General features: G+C 41.0%; 1 protein-coding gene across 1 annotated transcript in view; it reads right to left on the minus strand.

Moving 5' to 3' along the window:
- Positions 1-21,219, minus strand: part of LOC124612604 (ras GTPase-activating-like protein IQGAP1) — a 340,604-nt gene that overhangs the window by 278,586 nt on the left and 40,799 nt on the right. The window contains exon 4 of the mRNA XM_047140897.1: positions 9,710-9,854. Within this exon, the coding sequence (XP_046996853.1) occupies positions 9,710-9,854 (145 nt within the window). The remainder of the gene's footprint in view (positions 1-9,709; positions 9,855-21,219) is intronic.

The raw sequence follows: 21,219 nt of genomic DNA on the forward strand, positions 1-21,219 counted from the left end.
ATTAGCTGGCTGTTTTTCAAGGAGTTCCTTGCAGAGTGTGGGAGTGGCCATTTATTGAACAGATATTTGAATGTTGTGCAGGAGCAGTTGAATTTCGTGAAACTAAACTTCTAATTTTTGTTGTTTATAGGTCCCCTAACACTGTCTTCAGAGCATTTCTGCTCAAGCTAGAAAGGGTTTTTGATTCACTTTATAGGAAGTACCAGAAATTAGTTATAAGTAGTGACTTCAATATTAATTTTGTATATGATTGTGCAACAAAAAGGATGTTGGTATATCTCCTAAATTCACATGATCTGATTCAGACTGTGGTTTTTTTTTTTCCAACTAGGGTGCACAAGAACAGTAGCACAGCCATGTCCAATATTTTTATTCATGCTTCATTACTAGATGGGCATTCTGTTAGTAAAAGCGTGAATGGCTTTACAGACTACGATGCACAAATTTTAATACTAATAGGCTTTTGTACTCAAACAAATGTCACATACAATTACAAACTACGTACGAAAGTAAATCCAATGGCAACAGAGAGTTTTTTAAACCTCGTCAAGGAACAAGAGTGGCAGGACGTTTATAGTGCTGATAAAATAGACGACAAATATAAGGCTTTCCTTAACACATTTCCCATGCTCTTTGAGAGCTGCTTTCCATTAGAGCATTCTAAGCGGGGTACTAGCAGTAAAAGGCAGCCTGGGTGGCTGACTAATGGGGAAAAGATATCACGTAGAAAGAAATGGGGAATATATCAAAATGTTAGAAGTAGTCACAATCAAGCTACAGTAGCCTATTACAAAAAGTACTGTAAGGTGCTTAAGAATGTTATTAGGAAGGTAAAGAGTATGTGGTACAGAAATAGAATAGCTAATTCACAAGATTAAACTAAAACAATATGGTCAGTTGTGAAGGAAGTGTGTGTTCAGCAGCACAAGGTTGACTATATAAAGTGAGTTTGTAGTAAAAATATTTTTTACTGATAAATCAGATATATTTACAGTATTTAACAATCTTTTCTGAGCATTGCTGGTGAATTAAATAAAAATTTAGTTTCTAAAGGGAATCATATAACACTCTTGGTAAATGCCTTTCTGAGATTGATACCTGAAATATCCACTGCATCCCATCGTATGATTTATCATACTCTTGCTCCTCTCAGGCATATTTGTTTTCAGAATCTCTTTGTCAACAACTGAAATATTTCTTTTATGTTTTATTGTTAGTTTGAAAGTACATTGTTGAAACTAACAGTAGCAGTGGAGATCAGGATTGTTTATTTCCTGGTGGAAATCATTTCTAGTGCTATTGACTTTGCTGCTTCTAGTCATGGACAGGCGGAAAGTAAAATTATGATGTGCAGGTTCATAATTTCGCATTATTATCACATATTAGTAATTTGAATACTTAAATGCAATATATAAGCACAAATTGGAAGAGTACTTTACTTGCTTTGTTGTGGTACTGGCTTACATCTTTACGTATGAAAGATCATACAGTGGCCAGTAAGGGGTCGTTTTCTTGCAGTTGGTCTGATTTACTTCAGATATAATATGGAAAAGGAGAGGGACTTAGAAGAGGTTCTAAATATCCACAGAAAGAGATGATGAAACTTCGTCTGACATATTTGCTACATGTCAAGAGCTTGAATTTGTACTTGTTCCAGCAAATGTTGGTTAGGACACTGATAAAGATGATGCAGGTAGTGATGCAAAAAGACAACCTGCCACTGTTGCTGGTTTAGGGAAGAAGGTTCTGGGACAAACTGCTGAGATAAGATCAGTAAATACTGACAGCCTTGTTGAAAATGTTACATCTTTATCCATCCAAGAGGAAAATCCCTACTCTTCCAAATCACGATCGCGATTCCGATTTGGGAAAGCAAGACACTGGATAGAAGAAAGACCAGGCTCGTCACAAAATTTTGAGGTATCTCGTGATCCTACACCTGATATAATAGAACATCTCTGCACATCAAACTCGACTCTAATAGATCTTTTTTGTAGAATTCTTGATGCTGATTTGATTGAGATTCTGATGAGAGAGACAGTAAAATATGCTGCTCAAAAAGGACACGACATACAAATAAGCTGCTCAAAAGGGACACAACATACAGATAAGTCATAATGACATCTTCAATAAATCGCTATTTTGCTGTAATCTGGATATTGTACGGTCATGCATTTATGTATGTACTGGGAGACCAGACCTGACACAAACAATGCCATTGTTTCGAATTCTATCTCCAGAAATAATTTTAATGAAATTCGCAGAAACTTCAACTTCAATGAAAATGACAGCATTGAAAAAGAACATAAGGTTTACAAGGTTTGGTCATTAATTTCACATTTAAATAAGAAATTTCAAGACATCATAGAGCCTCTAGGGTCAAAATTCTCCTTGGATGAGGCCATGCAGCCTTCTTATGGCCACCACTTTATGAAACAGTTTATAAGAGGCAAGCCAATTCACTATGGTTTCAAATGGGGTCTTTAGCTAAATCTAATGGATAGGTCATCAAATGTGAGCCATACAGCCATATGTTGGAGCAAGTCAAAGAGATCCCCATAAGCCAATGGGACATCCTGTAGTTGAAAAGCTCTGTGTGGGCTACATCAGTCAGAACAGCACAGTGTACATTGATAATTGCTTTAACTCTTTGACTCTACTTGAATCGCTTACTTCAAATGGAATCAAATGCATAGGAACCCTGAGAAATGACTGTTTGGAGTAGGCACACATGCCAAATATAAAGAAGGCACCCTGAGGTACTACTCATGTGTTATGTAATACAGAGAATTTTATTGCACTTGTAAGATGGAATGACAATAGTCAAGCGACTCTGGGGACAAATGTAGTGGATAAAGATATATTAGGTGAAAGTACACGCTTGAGGTGGAACAGAGAATAAAGAAAGAAAGTTTCCATACCACAGCCTTCCCTTGTACAGGAATATAATCAACACATGGGAGGGTAGATCTTTTTGGAAATCTATGAAGTGTATACTGCATTCAAATAATATCACAGAAATGGTACTGGGCAATGATCAGGTTCTGCCTAAATGGTGCTGTTGTGAATATGTGGATCCTATACCAGCAGCTAAATAGCAATGTAAGCTTAAAGGATTTTGTCAGACGCATTATTTTTCAATTCTGACTTCATCCAACACAGAAAAACCAAGAGGTGTGAGGCCAAGATTTCTGTCACAGGTGCAAGAAGATGTAAGATTTGATAATGCTGGACACATGATTGATGAGCAGAGCACACAAATAAGATGTGGACAGTGTGGTAAATGCACATAATTTCACTGTGTAAAATGCAATGTGGGACTCCGTCCAAAGCATTGTTTCATTTTGTATCACCAGTGCTAAGAAGACTAAGTGGTCTAATAAAATATTTTTATCATTTGTCCTATATTATTGCAATGTCTTGCTTTATTCATGCAATGCAGTACAGTTATTTTGTTGGGTCTACTATATGAATTTGCCATATATACTTAATGTATAAATAAATAATGTAACCTTAAAATATAAATAAAATGAACATTACAATACCTGTAAATTATTATTGTACTTTTTCTTGATTTATTCATGTAATGAATGATAAGCACGAAAATTCGGCATATTACTTGTGATAAAATTGCGTAAGGAATCTTACTCCTTACTGCCCACTGTATGATATATCATACCTCAATAATTTTACCCCTTACTATGCACTCATATGATATATCATATGTTAAAAAAAAAAAAAAAAAAAAATTTTAAGGCCACCATCATAAATTAACATTCATAATGTGATTATAAACCCATGTGGGTGGTGGATCTGAAATTTTATCAAAACCTAAGAAAAAATTAATTCTGGGATATAATTGGTTCAAGCACTGTGCTGCACATGTTAGCCCTGTACTTAGCCATATTTGTAATGTTTCCTTTAGGAATGATCAGTTCCCTGAACGATTAAAGTACTCAGTAGTAAAGCCGCTTTATAGAAAGAGAGAAAGGGACAATGCAGACAATTTTAGACCTATTTCTATGCCATCAGTGTTTGCTAAAGTTATTGAAAAGGCTGTGTATTACATGTCAGACAATTTGCTATCAAATGTACAGTTCAGCTTCAGAAGTCGTTTAACAACTGAAAATGCTATATTCTCTTTTCTCTGTGAGGCAATGCATGCGTTAAACAAAATGTTTCAAACACTAGGCATATTTTTTGATTTAACTAAGGCATTTGATTGTGTTGATCACAAAATATTGCTCCAGAAGTTGGACCATTACGGAATACAGCGAGTAGCTCACAATTGGTTCACCTCTTACTTTAGCCAGAGACAGCAAAAGTTTACAGTGTTGAGAATGGCTGTGATGTGGGGTGTGAGTGGAGTACAGTCAAATGAGATCTGCTCCAGGGATCAGCGCTGGGACCACTCCTGTTCCTTATTTATATAAATGATGTGCCCTCCAGCATTAAGGGTAACACTAAATTATTTCTGTTTGCTGATGACACTAGCTTGGTAGTGAAGGATGTTGTGTGCAACACTGGCTCAGTTCATGATGTAAGTTCATGGCTTCTAGAAAATAAACTAATGCTTAATCACAGTAAGACTCCGTTTTTGCAATTTCTAATGCACAAGTCCACAAAACCTGAAGTTTTAATTTCACAGAATGGGCATATGATTAGTGAAATTGAACAGTTCAAATTTCTAGGTGTTCAGATAGACAGTAAACTGTCTGGAAAGCCCAGATTCAGGATCTTGTTCAAAGACTTAATACTGCCATTTTTACTATTATAACAGTATCTGAAGTAAGTGATTGTTCAACACAAAAATTAGTCTACTTTGCTTATTTTCATTCACTTATGTCATATGGTATTATGTTTTGGGGTAACTCTTCCAAATTTGAAAGGATGTTTTTGGCTCAGAAATGGGTGGTTCGGGCAGTAAGTGATGTAAGTTTGTGAACCTCTTGTTGACCCCTGTTCACTATATATATAATAGAGGGAAACATTCCACGTAGGAAATATATATCTAAAAACAAAGATGATGTGACTTACCAAATGAAAGTGCTGGCAGGTCGACAGACACACAAACAAACACAAACATACACACAAAATTCAAGCTTTCGCAACAAACTGTTGCCTCATCAGGAAAGAGGGAAGGAGAGGGAAAGACGAAAGGATGTGGGTTTTAAGGGAGAGGGTAAGGAGTCATTCCAATCCCGGGAGCGGAAAGACTTACCTTAGGGGAAAAAAAGGACGGGTATACACTCGCACACACACACATATCCAACCACACATATACAGACATATTTAAAGACAAAGAGTTTGGGCAGAGATGTCAGTCGAGGCAGAAGTGCAGAGGCAAAGATGTTGTTGAATGACAGGTGAGGTATGAGTGGCGGCAACTTGAAATTAGCGGAGATTGAGGCCTGGTGGATAACGAGAAGAGAGGATATATTGAAGAGCAAGTTCCCATCTCCGGTGTTCGGATAGGTTGGTGTTAGTGGGAAGTATCCAGATAACCCGGACAGTGTAACACTGTGCCAAGATGTGCTGGCCGTGCACCAAGGCATGTTTAGCCACAGGGTGATCCTCATTACCAACAAACACTGTCTGCCTGTATCCATTCATGCGAATGGACAGTTTGTTGCTGGTCATTCCCACATAGAATGCGTCACATTGTAGGCAGGTCAGTTGGTAGATCACGTGGATGCTTTCACACGAGGCTCTGCCTTTGATCGTGTACACCTTCCGGGTTACAGGACTGGAGTAGGTGGTGGTGGCAGGGTGCATGGGACAGGTTTTACACCGGGGGCAGTTACAAGGGTAGGAGCCAGAGGAAAGGGAAGGTGGTTTGGGGATTTCATAGGGATGAACTAAGAGGTTACGAAGGTTAGGTGGACGGCGGAAATACACTCTTGGTGGAGTGGGGAGGATTTCATGAAGGATGGATCTCATTTCTGGGCAGGATTTTAGGAAGTCGTATCCCTGCTGGAGAGCCACATTCAGAATCTGATCCAGTCCCGGAAAGTATCCTGTCACAAGTGGGGCACTTTTGTGGTTCTTCTGTGGGAGGTTCTGGGTTTGAGAGGATGAGGAAGTGGCTCTGGTTATTTGCTTCTGTACCAGGTTATATATATATATATATTAGAGGGAAACATTCCATGTGGGAAAAATATATTTAATATGGAATGTAGTTGAATTAAGTCAGGTGATGCTAAGGGAATTAGATTAGGAAATGGGGCACTTAAAGTAGCATACAAGTTTTGCTACTTGGGGAGCAAAATAACTGATGATGGTCAAAGTAGAGAGGATATAAAGTGTAGACTGGGTATGGTAAGGAAGGCGTTTCTGAAGAAGAGAAATTTTTTAACATCATGTATAGATTTAAGTGTCAGGAAGTCTTTACTGAAAGTATTTGTTTGGAGTATAGCCATGTACAGAAGTGAAACATGGACGATAAATAGTTAACACAAGATGAGAATAGAAGCTTTCGAAATTTAGTGCTACAGAAGAATGCTGAAGATTAGATGGGTAGCAACACATGAGCAGGTACTGAATAGAATTGGGGAGAAGAGGAATTTGTGGCACAACCTGACTAAAACAAAGGATTGGTTGGTAGGACCCATTCTGAGGCATCAAGTACTAGAGGGAAGTGTGGAGGGTAAAAATCATAGAGGCAGACCAAGAGATGAATACACTAAGCAGATCCAGAAGGATGTAGGTTGCAGTAGTTACTCGGAGATGAAGAAGCTTGCACAGGATAGAGTAGCATGGAGAGCTGCATTAAACCTGTGTCTGGACTGAAGAAGAGGAAGAGGAAGAAGAAGAAGAAGAAGAAGAAGAAGAAGAGGAAGAAGAAGAAAACGACGACAACAACAACATAACAGGAAATGACCTGATCGTAAGTTTCAGCACTAAAAAAGAACAGTCACTGAAAAAATACATCATGCATTATTTCACATCAGCTCTAAAAAGGAAACAGTGTAGAGAAGAGAGATAGTAGTGGAATTACCAGGATACGTGCATCACATGACACAGCTTTGTGACAATAACAAGCACACATGTTGATTAAATGCTGAGTTCAGAGAGAAAAGTTGTTACACAACTGCAGACCACATCAGCAGACACCCCCTCCCACCCCCCCTCCCTCCCACTACTACCAGCGCGGAAATGGACAACAATCGAATACGAAAGCAAAGGAGACCTCACACATCACACGTTCCCGTGGGTTAAGTGGCATGTCAACAGAAAATGATTTCATTTCATAAAATTTAAATTAGATGGACACCAATGTACATAACTATAGATAAACAACAGACTGCCATTATGAACAACGTAGGATATACCCTGAGGCGATAGAAGTCATGAGATACCTCCTAACATCACGTCAGACCTCCTTTCACTATGGTTGCAAATGGGGTTAGTGCAGTAACTTGATGTGGCTTGGACTCAAAAAGTTGCTGGACATCCTATCGAGGAATACTGAGCGATGCTGCCTCAATAGCCATCCATAATTGTGAAAGTGTTGCCAGTGCAGGATATTGTTCACGAACTGATCTTTCAATTGTGTCCCAAAAATGTACAATGTGTGGTGACCTGGGTGGCCAAATTGTTAGCTGGAGCTGTCCGGAATGTTCTTCAAACCAGTCGTAAACAAATGGGACCCAGTGACATGGCACATTGTCATCTATGAAAATTTCATTGTTGTTTTGGAACATAAAGTCCATGGATGGTTATAACAGGCCTCCAAGTATCCAAACAACCATTTCCAATTGATGATCAATTCAGTTGGACCAGGTTCGATCAGAGGAAGCAGTCCAATCTCACTAAACACAGCCCACACCATTATCAAGCCACTACCAGCTTGCACAGTGCCTTTGTTGACAAACTGGGTCTGTGGCTTAAGTGGGTCTGCACCACTATTGAACCCCACCATCAGTTCTTACCAAATGAAATCAGGACTCATCTGACCATGCCAAAGTAATTTATTGCAACTTGATTGCTCTATGAGATAATTTTTTTAAAAAAAGTCTGTACCAGCAACATATTCACTTCAATTAAACCAACATTCTAAAGTGAAAATAATTCTCATATAATGCTGACAGTCCTCTTGCAGCAATTCTTACAAATGGTTCTACCAGTGATAGATGATCACTGGAAGACTCATACTTTGATTAGGGCAAATATTAATAACAGGAATCAATGGATGTATTTATTTATGCACTAACTTTGTGAGATTCAATTGTATTCATTCATGTTTTGAATGGTTTGTTTCAAGTAAAAACATTGGGCACAATGATGGGACATCTGCAAAAAGTGGAGGCCTTACATACTGGGCACCAAGTCACCTGTACAGCATATTTCCGCCCATGCAGAGAGTGCCCTAGGGGTACCATTCATCAATAGTTTCAAGGCCTCCACAAACTTTGTATTAGTCAATGTTAAACATCAGAATTACATCGTAATGAATTAACAATTTCTGAAAGATTTTGTATGAATCTTAGTTAGCTTAGCTGTTCACAGACCTTCAAAAAGTTAGAAACTTGCATGAGAAATACAAAATCTTTATGTGGTTAATGTAAGGAGACTAATGAATACTATTTGAGCAAATACACCTGAGAATTTTACTTAATGCACAACTTAGTGTTTCAAAGTTATTTTGGAAACTATGAGGGTGGTTTGATAAGGCTAATAAATCTCCATGAACAAATGGAACATTTTTGTTGCACCTTCATGGTTGGTAAGCTTGATTATTACAAGGATTATATAAAGAATTTCAACAATGTACAGCATGTAGTTCATTGTTGACAGCCATCTGAATTGGTCAGGGTGTAAACTGTGATTGAAAACAGGGAAAACTGAGTTTCTTGCTATTACTAAATATTTTCATTTACAGGGTTGGACCGCCACACAAATCAAAACAGAACTGGATTACTTTTACGCAGGCTCTGCACCATCATTGAAGGCCATTTACTTTTGGATTAATGAATTTAAACCTAATCAGACAAGCACTGAAGATGAAGTGCGCTCCAGGCATCCAATTGAGGTCACCACAAAGGAAACCAGTGACGAAATTTATGATACAGTAATGCAAGACCATTGAACAAAAATTGTGCAATTGCTGGTACTGTAGGCACCTCAACTGAGTGAATGCATAATATGTTGCCCAGAGATTTGGCTCTGCTGTGTGCAAGGTAGGTGCCGCAATTGCTCACAGACTACCAAAAGCACACCCAGTACAACATTTCAACATAATGTGTGGTCGATTAATTGCACCCCGTAAGACTTTTTGCACTGATCTGTGACTGTTGACGAAACCTGGACACATCATTACACACAAGAATCAAAATAGCAGTCAAAAGAATAGACAAAGACTGGTGAAAGAGTATCCATAGAAAAATCTACAAATAATATTACAGGCCATAAATGGTTGGGCGCATTTAACAATGGACTGAAACTTTTGTAAGAGGGACAAATATATGAACAAAAAAATTTAGAACTAATCGTAACAGAACACCACACAAACTGATATAATTGAAAAAACAAAGAGAACACTACTTTAGTTGTAACAAAAGAAAATGCTCCAATATGTTTTCTGAGTTACTAAGAAAACAATGGAGCAGGAGAAAATAGCTATGTTTAACAACCAGCAAAATGTGACACCTGTAACATAAAATAAAGTGTGTTTGGTTTCATTGGTATTCGGACTGAACACAGCACACACCTGTGAATTCTGCTTTCCCATATAGATCTTGCACAAGAGGTGCTTTCCCTGATTTAAAAAGATGGGTACTGAGAGCATGCACACAGTAGATCACTCTTGGCATGTTCTTCTTATCATATATATCTGTAGTTTCAGGATGGAATGTCTGCAAAAATACAATGGATTAATGTAGAAGGTAAGCTATAATGTAAAATTAAGATATAATGTAAAATACAAGATATTTCAAAAGAAAACACACAAAATACACAACTAAAAAAAAGTAATGAAAATGTCTGGCTTAAACAATGAAAAGAACAACAGTCATAATGACTATAAGCTTATAACGTTCTTTAGGTGGAGTAACAAAGTTCATAAATACATCGCTGAAATATTTTACTCATCTTCAGCAATTGTAGTTGTATAAATCGAAATAATCAGCAACCAGTTGCATAAAAGAAATTTAATTAATTAACTGGTTTCGGGCACTTGTGCCCTTCTTCAGAAGGTTATAGGTATAACATTATTTGTGTATGTCAACAATAAGACACATACAGCAAAATGCCGTGGTCACGTGGTTCATAGTGCCTGTATACACCATTTTTGTGCAGGCCTATGAACCACATGACCATTGCATTTTGCTGTATGCATCTTCTTGCTAACACTCACAAATAATGCAATAGGTATAACCTTCCAAATAAGGGTGCCAAGTGCCTGAAACCTATTCTTTTATGCAACTGGTTGCTGTTTATTTCAGTTTATGTAACTGAAGTAGTTAATTTTATGCTCGTAGAGGAAAAAAATTATTCATCAAGTTAGAAACATCTTTGTCTTTAAAAATGCTATGCGCACCAATAAGTACATTGAAATAAGTGGAAACCAATCAAGTTTCCATTTGACGGAAAGATCATATTGTACTAGTCTAAGAAAGTTTTGTTTGCAGTAGTCTTTGAGTTGTTTATCTATTAATGCAATGCAAAATGTGTTCAGAAGAGAGTACTCAACAGCAACACACACTATACAGATATTGTATTTCAAACACACTAGTTATTATGCATAGAAAGAAGCAAAAGGTGGCAAGTATGCCTAATGAGCGAGTGAACTTTACAAGACTTGTGTTCTGTAGTACACAATGAAATATCCTTTTCAGGATGTGGGGTGCAGAGGACAGATAGATTGACTGACTGATGGAGAAAGAAAGAGAAAAAGAGAGAGAGAGAGAGATAGGGCAGAAAATATTTAGAGGGCTTTGAGATGTAATGCTTTGAAGGGACAGGAAATAAAATGTACCAATTAAATAATAAACCAAGAATGTTGAAAGAAGCTTATGAGAGAAAATCTATTTACATCAATATCCTCCACAAAAGCAGCAATTTGGCAGGGGGGGGGGGGGGGATGCATATTTTGAGATGTGTCTTTTGCATAATGCTACGTGAATGGAAGACGGAAGAAAAATATGGAACGGGAAGAAGAGCATAACTGGTATTACTTGGCAAAACCAAACTGGTAACCAGGCCCTGGTGGCAGCATTGTCATGTTTACAACCGAATGCAGAGAGAGGTGGTACAAATTGCATACACTCTGGTCCTCTTGTAAGTGATGCACTGTGACATGCTACAAGTCTCTAAGTGCCACTGAGTAAAGTGTACATTTAGAATAAGAACAGAAACACAACATACAATATTTCTCACATTAGTCGTTCGTGAAGCTTTGCTAGCAGTATCCACAGAACTACCATATTTTCAACAGCAGTGACTGTTGATTCATCATCTGCTATTTCAGTCAGGGATTATAACGTCTCCTTTTTGTTCAAACCTTTGTTCACCGATTTTATTTTATTTTCAGTTCTGTTCTTCATTACAGTATGTCTCCTCTAGTAGCCATTCATTACATACCAAGGGCATTTCAAGTGTTCTGGTGTCACAAAGGCAAGTTGGTAGAGGAGAACAAAAGATACAGAAGTTGACTGCTTAGCCTATTGATTAGCAGATCTAATAATGCTGATTTCCTGGGTTCGATTCCCAGCATTAACTTCAATTATTATTGTTTTTTTTTCTCTCTCTTGGAGAGGTCTGAAAGGAAGTTACTCAACCTTGTAAGGCTAACCGATATACTGCTTGAATACATAAGCAGCAAAACTGGTTTTCCAGTCACTGTACTAGAATTACTTCAAAACGGTTGCACCACGCAAGGTCAAACACAATGTTTGTTTATTAGCAGTAAAAGTGTCAGCCATGATTTTTTCAGGTTACAGAGTGAGATGGTTGATGAATTACATTACAAATCTTATTCTTTCAACAAAAATAATCAATTTTTGAAAATATATATTGTAATTGGATAGATATTAAATCCACTCACCAAGTGGAATTAAAAAACTTTTGGAGCCAATGGTTCCTTCTTCTGGCAGAAGGGTTGAAGGGGAAGGAAGAAGGATGTATGAAAAGGACTGTTGAGGTTTAGGACATGTGGAGTGTTTGGAAAAGTCATCCAGGACAGTTATGTCCCCGCTGACCAGGAATACTGGGCGATTGTTCTGAACTCACCTAAACCGCCTTAGTCATTTTCCTACATCCCTCTTCCTTCCCCTTCAATCCTTCGCCAGAACAAGGAGCCATTTGCTCTCAAAGTTTCTCAATACCTTTTTATACATATGTTTTCCTATCGCTGCATGGCGATTAAATTTATCCATCCAATTACATTACATATTTTCAAAAATTGATTACTTTATTTGATATATTAGCCCATGTGGTCATCATTCTTTCTTATGTAAACCCCTTATGAGTCTTAGTTGTCATCTACCTTGTTCAAATTGTCATGTTTTCAACCTTAAATGGTAGTTCGCCTGTTTATGTCTGTACTGCCTATATTAACCAACAAATTTCCCATCGATCTTTTCTAATATTGATTTCAATGCATTTAGATGTGCCTATAGTTATTTATGAATTCACTTATAACACTTTGTTTACAGTTCACTACATTGCAGAGCCTTCTCCCAAATGTCTTTTGCCAACTTATTTGTAAATTTGGCAGCAATTTTCATTCCCATCCTCCACTTATCTTGTGTCTATGCAATTCTTTCACGTTTTTGTGTGTTTGTCTTTTTCCAAACTGCACTGACTGACTTTTACTGCATCTCCTGCATTCTTTATGTGCTGAACACAGTGGAGTAAGTTTTCTCTGATGACTTCCTCTTTCTGTTTGCCTTGTTTCTAAAATTTTGTCTTTTTCATTACTTGCAATTTTTTTGTTTCACACAGTCCATTTTTCTGGTGGGAAATTCTCCCCCACTCATTACCTCTTGTTAACGAATGTATGTTCTCATGATTTTTCACACAAATTTTTCCGCTGTTTTCCTTGCTTTTTTCCCCTTTCTTCTCTCCCCCACCCTGCTTCTCAGCTTCATTTGCCACTCACTCCATCTCTAACACTCCAGACCCTCCTCTCTTGCCAGGATGGATCCCATCACATATTACATTCGGTCCTTTCAGAAACATGCTTTTGGATGATCAAAACTAAGAGCCCACATTCTGTTTCTTGAAAGTTGCTTGTCCTTGGATGTTACCCCCAAAGGCTTAACACTGAAATCCCTTTCTCTGGCTGTACTCCAACTCTACAGTCCATTTTCCAGTTTTAAATACAGCAATCTATTGCACTTACATGGCTAATCTGTGACCTATATGCCATATCTGCCAATTTCCGCTCAACAAGACTTCTCTCCTATAAAATACTGCAGTATTATCTGCCCCTCATCTTTCCATGGATGCTATCGTCCACCAAGAAAACTTCAAACTGGAACAACAGGTCACACTTCACTTCAAAAAGCTATAACTACTGTAGCATTTCCCTTTCTGTTCTCATCCAGCTCTCAAAACAATCACACCATTCCCCTCCAACAAATCAAGCTTGGCCAACCTTCTTAACATCCCGCAGTCTTCATCCTTGCTTCCCAAAGTAATGATAACTGATGATCATACAAACCAGTCAGAACAGCATAGTGTTCTCAACTTCTCATCAAACCCTCTCACCCTTCCTGAATTATCTGTATTATGCAAGGCTCTCACTTTCAGCCCTAAATCTGCACTTAATCATGCTGCTTTGGTGAAGGATCTACTTTCCTTCACACTAATGTTAACTGGAAGTACCAATTTGCAACATAATCCCAAAACTTGCCAACAGCAAACCTGACATTGAACCTTCCCTTGAACAGTTCAGACCACGAAACCAAATTGATCCACCATCACTACTTTAAAATCATCCCTTACAAGTCCTCCAAGAATTTCTAACATCCAACATTATTTGACAGCCCTTCCTCAGGTCCCTACAACCTGTCCTCTGCAGGAACTCCAATCTCTTTATTCCCTAAAACCTGATAACTCCATCATTATCCTCGCTGCAGGCATGGAATCTACCACTGTGTTACTTGACTGACAGAAGTATATAAATGAGGGTCTACACCAGCTGTATGACACATCAACATACAGCATCTGCCATCAAGAGAAAATCCCTGTAATACAAACTGATGTACAATCCATCCTGAGGCTAGTTGCCCGAGACTGCAGTCGTGTGTGTGTGTGTGTGTGTGTGTGTGTGTGAGAGAGAGAGAGAGAGAGAGAGAGAGAGAGAGAGAGAGAGAGAGAGAGAGAGAGAGAGAGAGAGTCGCACGTGTGTCACGAAGGCCTTACTGGCCAAAAGCTTTATTTGTGACAGTCTTTTTGTTGCGCCTATCTGCGACTCAGCACCTTCGCTATATGGTGAGCAGCAGTTTTCCTTTTCATAATATTGTTACATACCATCCTGGATTTTTCATTGTTTGATTTGGATACTGTTTTATTAACCTTTCCTTCAATGACTGTACAATCTATGTGAGTAACTCTGCCACTGCACTCTTGGTTATTTGCACTGATCCTACTAATGCATAAACAACACAAAGCTCAACAATTGGTCATCCCAACAACAGGAACATTGGGGCAAATAAAAGTGTGACAAAATGCAACATAAATTGGGGTGTTGTGTACATTTCTTGAGCATTTATCACCAAATACTCAATAAGATTTTCAGCAATGGGACATTAGGCTGACACACTACAGAGGAAGAGATTGAGACTATAAAAGTTCATGTTAGTGACCTTACAGTTTGGTCCCCCAGCTGAGGAGTTGTCCCACTCTAGCACAATGAAAAAGAACTGTCCCACTTCAATTCAGTCATAGCAAACTTAGGCCACACCCTTTGAGCTAACTGTGGACCTCAGAATGTAATCAGTTTGCCCATCGACACACTAGCAAAACATCTGCCAGCATTATTGGCATCCAATCTCTGTAGTGGTACATGTTGCTATTCAAGGTAGCAACATTCCCCATTTCCTTTCTACTGTGCCGATGGAAGATGGTCAAGTAGAAACCTTAATTTATGGAGACAGTGACAGAGGAAAGACTGTATACTGTACATGTATTTTTTATTTATGTGCAGATACAAAGCGCAAATGTAAGCACAGTACAGCCACAAGACACGAAGGAGGGCGAGTGTTTTACTGGTGAGGAAGGAGCCATTTGCACTATAACGTCACGACTTGGGGTGCCATGGACACTGAAGAAGGAGAAGTCAGGATGACAATGGCTGTTGTTCTGAAAAGAAAAACAAAAAAAAACAAAAAAAATGTATGGAATTAATTAATTAATTCTTGACTTTGGGATATTAACAATCTGTCTGTCGATGATTTTCTTTATTAAGAGCTTAGATGTCAATGTTTAATAGATATGTTGAAAATGTTATGAGGACTGTTAAACAAAAAAAGATTTTGAAAATAAATGGTTGCATCATTTTGTAGCTAGTGGGTAGCAAATGTAACCTTCCATTATCATAACGCTTTCCTGCAGATGGTGGCACTCCATACCACAACCACAACATCAAGGAATAAAATGAGTGCAGAAAGAGAAAATTTACATGTAAATATAGTTACTAACATATGACTAAGATCACATTCATTGATCTCAGCCTCAAGCCTCAGTAGGGTGTTTACATTTCGAGCCATGCGGCTGCAGCTGTAGCGGTTATAAAGCTCAGTACTGCCAAAGTTATTTGCGCACTGTTATACAGTTATTAAATTTAACAGTTTTCAACGGTGCTTGGTACTCTTTGTGGCAAAATAAAGATTTAATAAACCTTTGGAAAAATTCACTCGCTGTGTTGTTTTAGTTTTCTGTGCGTTGAAGTGGTTTAGTAAATTTCGTGCTTTAGTTTTCAGCTGATGTTTCTCATTGTTTCTAGTGAAATATTTCAGTAAAATTTTCATTCACTGTTTTAACTTTGTTGAGGGTTCCATTGGCCACTTGACTTTTTGGTTTTAGCTAAACATTTTGTGATTTTTCTTGGTATTGGTATTATAGTTTAGTAGTATTAAGAAAAGTAGTTGCTATCTTAGTACAGAGAAAATTTCGAGACCACTATTGTTAGTTCTATAAAGACTTCTACCAGTGTAACTGAACTTAGGCAATGCAGACATTTAGTTTTTTTTCAGTAACTGTAAAATTTTACCATGAATAAGAAGTGTGGGCTGTGTTGTATGTTTGTGAGTAGTGGGTTACGGTGTGGGATTTGTTCAAAGTATTTTCATTGGGGGGAATGATGTGGAGAAGCAAGTGGGCATTCTAACGAGATCCTCTCCTGGGAATGCAGAATCTATAGTAGAAATAAGTTGACAGAAGAGCAGGAGCGTAAGACCTGTGCCCTTCAGGGGCAGTTACAATATTCAAAGGAGAAACTAGATAGGCTGAGGAGGGTAAAGGGTGCTGAGGAATGTGAACTGGCAAGTGGCAGGAAGACAGCTAGGAGGAGGACACAGTTGTACTTTGCGTATATGCAGTAGATTTGACCAACTGTCAGAGTTGAGTGGAGAGGAGCCTCTTGTAGTTGTTGGTGTAGGAAACATGCAGCAGTCCTCAACAGTTAGGAGGCCTAGGTCAGTTGCAATGTCTAACGGAAAGAAGAAGGTTCTGTTGCTAGGTAGTTCACACAGTAGAGCTGTGGGCCAGCAGTTGCAGGAAGTGTTGGGGAGTGAGTCTCACGTCACCACCATTGTGAAGCCTAGTGCAGGGTTGGCTCATCATAGGGGAGTTATGTAGGAATTTTACATAGGAAGATAAGGAAGTAATAGTGGGTGGAGCAGGGAAAAGTCTTGATATGGACGGAGAATATGATGTAGGTGGTGGCCTGGTAAAGATAGCTGGTTGGTTGGTTAGTTGCTTTGTGGGGGTTGAAGGAACCAGACTACAAGGGCCATCAGTCCCTTTTTCCAAAACCAAACACACCTACACAGAAGAAAATACAAGCAACGCAGATGACAAGGGACGACACAGAACAAGAAAGATACAGACAAAGATCACAAAGGAGGAATTAAAAAACACACAGTGGTTGGCCAACCATGGTAACAAAAAAAGGAAAAGCCAACCACTAAGAGAGACACTAAAATCCCCAAGCTAAAACCGTAGGCCAAAGGCCAGACTCAACACAAAAAAGACACAAACCCTCAGATCAAGTGATAAAAGCCCCTTGTGTGAATAAAACTCAAAACTAAGCCTGCCATTGCAGCGTCATCTGTTAAAAGTGCAGGGAGCATACCAGGCAGTGCAAATGTCTGACTGAGCACAGTTAAAAGCGGACAGTCCAACAAAATGCGGACCACTGTCAACGCAGAACCACAGCGACAGAGAGGTGGGTCCTCGCAGCGCAATAGATAACTGTGTGTCAGCCAGGGTGGCCAATGTGTAGCCAGCAGAGTGCAATGGAGTCCTTGCAAGAGGCCCACAAGAGGAGTGCCACACACCGGTAGTCTCCTTGATGACCCGAAGTTTGTTGGGTGAAGGCTGGGTGCGCCATTCATCACTCCAGGTACGAAGGACCTTCTACCGCAAAACTGACTGGAGATCACACTCCAAAAGGCCAATCTCCACGGCTGATACATTGACAGCCTGTTTGACCAGCCCATCAACCCGTTCATTACCTGGGATGCCGACATGGCCCAGGGTCCACACAAAGACCATGGAACGGCCGCAACGGGCAAGAGTATCGTGGGACTCCTAGATAGTCATCATCAGATGAGAGCGAGGAAAACACTGGTCGATAGCTCGTAAACCGCTCAGGGAGTCACTACAGATGATGAAGGACTCACCTGAGTAGGAGCGGATATACTCTAGGGCGCGAGAGATGGCGACCAGCTCTGCAGTGAAAACACTGCAGCCAGCCGGCAATGAGCATTGTTCAGAATGATCCACAAGAGTAATAGCATAACTAACTCGACCAGCAACCATCAAACTATCAGTATAGACTACGTCAGAGCCATGAAACATGGCAAGGATGGAAAGAAAGCGGCAACAGAGGGCCTCAAGAAGGACTGAGTCCTTCGGGCCTTGTGCCAAACCCAGCCGAAGGCATGGGTGGGGCACACACCACAGGGGTATACATATATGGGCCTGGAAAAGAGGTGGGGGGATGGAAAAACTCAAGCCCAGAGAGAAGAGCCCGGACGCGAACCACGATCGTACACCCTGACTGGGGCCGTCATTCTGGAAGACGGACGACCGAGTTGGGGAACAGGAGACTGTAGTTTGGATACCCGAGTAAGCTACAAACATGTGCAGCGTAAGTGGCCAGTAGTCGAGATCCGCAATGGACAGACACCAGCCTCCACAAGTATGCTATTTACAGGGCTTGTGCGGAAAGCTCCAGTTACGAGTTGGATCCCGCATTGAAGTATAGGGGTCAAGCAACCACAATGCAGAAGGCAATGCCAAACCTTAAGCCAGGCTCCCATAATCGATATGGGACTGAATCAACGCCTGATACAGTCATAAATGGGTAGACTGTTCAGCGCCTCAGCTGGTGTGACAAGCAACGAAGAGTGTTCAGATGGCACCATCACATTTGTTTAAGCTGCCGAATACGAGGGAGCTAACTCAACCGGGCATCAAAAAGCAAGCCCAAAAACTGATGCATCTCCACCACGGCAAGAGGTTCACAGACAAGGTAAAGCTGTGGCTCAGGTTGAACAGTGCAACACTGGCAGAAATGCATGACACAGGTCTTGGTGGCCGAGAACTGGAAGCTATGTATGACGGCCCAAGACTGCGCCCTGCCGATAGCGCCCTGTAGCTGCCGTTCAGTAACTGCAATGCCAGTGGAGCTATAGTACAGGCAAAAGTCATCAGCATACAAAGAAACCAATATGGACGTTCCCACAGCTGCAGCTAGCCCATTGACAGCAACTAAAAAGAGGCAGACACTCAAGACAGAGCCTTGCGGGACCCCATTCTCCTGGACTCGGGAGGAACTATGGGAGGGACCAACTTGCAAGCGGAAGGAACAAAGCAACAGAAAATGTTGAATAAAAATTGGAAGCAGGCCCCGAAGACCCCACCCATGAAGTGTAGTGAGGATGTGATGTCGCTATGTTGGATCGTATGCCTTCCGCATGTCAAAAAAGACAGCAACCAGGTGCTGATGGCAGGAAAATGCCGTACGGATGGTAGACTCTAGGCAGACCAGACTATCAGTGGCAGAGCGGCCCTTACGGAACCTACCCTGAGACAGATCCAGAAGACCCCGAGACTCAAGTAGCCAACTCAACCTCCGGCTCAACATGCATTCAAGCAACTTGTACAGAACATTGATGATGCTAATGCGGTGGTAGCTGTCCACCTCCAGTGGGTTCTTGCCAGGCTTCAACATTGGGATGATAATGCTTTCCCGCCATTGAGACAGGAACTCACCCTCAACCCAGATATGGTTGAAAAGGTCGAGGTGGTGTTGCTGGCAGTTCACCGAGAGATGTTTGAGCATCTGATAGTGGATGCGATCCGGCCTGGGAGCCGTATCAGGGCAAGCGGCTAGGGTATTTTGGAATTCCCACTCACTGAATGGAGCATTATATGATTTGGGATGGCACATATGGAATGAAAGGCTCTGAAGTTCCAACCGCTCTTTCAGGGAGCAGAAGGCCAGAGGGTAATTCGTACAAGCATAACTCTGAGCATAATGCTCTGCTAAGAGTTCTGCAATCGTTTCGAAGTCAGTACACACTGCTCCATTCAGGGAAAGTGCAGGTAGGCCGATGGGGGTCCAATAGCCATAGAGTCACCTAATCTTGGCCCAAACCTGCGATGGAGAGGTACGGGTGCCAATGGTGGAGGCTCAATAGTGACAATGGAGGCGAACGAGTCCTAGTCAGCCTTATTCAAAGCCCATCTGGGGGGGCACCCAGGTGAGTGATGCTGGGGCAGTGACAGAAAGATCGGAAAATGGTCACTACTGCACAAGTCATCATGTACACTCCATTGGACAAACATTAGAAGGCCAGGGCTGCAGACCGAAAGGTCGATGGCTGAGTACATGCAATGTGCCACACTGAAATGTGTGGAGGCGCCATCATTTAAAAGAGAAAGGTCGAGCTGTGCCAACACTTGCTCAATGACAGTACCGCGGCCTGTTGCCACCAATCCACCCCACAAAGGGTTATGGGCTATAAGTCACTCAGTAACAGAAAACATAGTAGCAGTTGGGCTATCAGCACAGCCAATATATGATGTTGGACACCAACATCCGGTGGAAGATAGATACTGCAGACGGTAGCAGCCTGTGGTGTCCACAACCTAACAGTGACCCCAATAGCCACTGAGGGCAGGGATTCGCAACACCGGAAACCAAGTTTCCTGGAGAGCAATGCAAAAGAAAGGGTGAAGGCTGAGAAGTTGATGGAGCTCAGCAAGGTAATGGAAAAAACTGCTGCAACTCCACTGGAGTGACATTTTCCACGGCCGAAATAGGCGTGAAGGTACCGAGGAGGCAGATTACGCTGCTGGGTCATCTACTACCACCGAAGGAGAGCCTGAATCGAGGACCTTTTCGTCTGAAGAGGAGGCGAGATTGAGGTCATCGGAGGACGCCAAAATCTGCAAATCATTCTCAGGTGTAGAGCTGGTAGTAGCAGGTGGCACAGAGGCGACCTGAACCTCTGCTTTCGTAGCCAGCTTCTTCTTCTTCTTCTTCTTCCTCTTCTTCTTCCTCTCCTCCTCCCACTGCTACTTAGGAGCAACCTGGGAGGGAGTCTCAGAAAGGGGGCCAGGGACGGACAAAGAGCGGGAAGCTCTGCGATCTGCTGCTCCCAGAACCTTGAGCCACTGACTGATGTCAGCTGTCGCGCTGGAGGATGCCTTAGAAGGTTGACTTCCAAGGGATCCTTTCAGTGCGCGAGAAGCCGGAGGAGACTGGTATATCTCCGACGGAGGCGGGAAGGGGGGGGGAAGGGGTGGTCCCCAATATTCCCGTCAATTTGGGGAGTTGGTCTCCCAAAGGAAGTACCTTGGGAGCACCAGAAGAAGCAGTGTCCCCCATCACAGACACAGGAGAAGAGCCAGGGTGGTCCTGAGGGCCCACTGGAGGGACAGGCATCGCCACCATGGGCAATGAAGCCGCAGTCGTTGCATATGAGGTAGTCATCTGCACATGATGAAGCCGTTCATATCTCCTCTTCGCATTCTGATAGG

Source organism: Schistocerca americana, chromosome 1, assembly GCF_021461395.2.
Source record: "Schistocerca americana isolate TAMUIC-IGC-003095 chromosome 1, iqSchAmer2.1, whole genome shotgun sequence".
Taxonomy (NCBI): domain Eukaryota; kingdom Metazoa; phylum Arthropoda; class Insecta; order Orthoptera; family Acrididae; genus Schistocerca; species Schistocerca americana.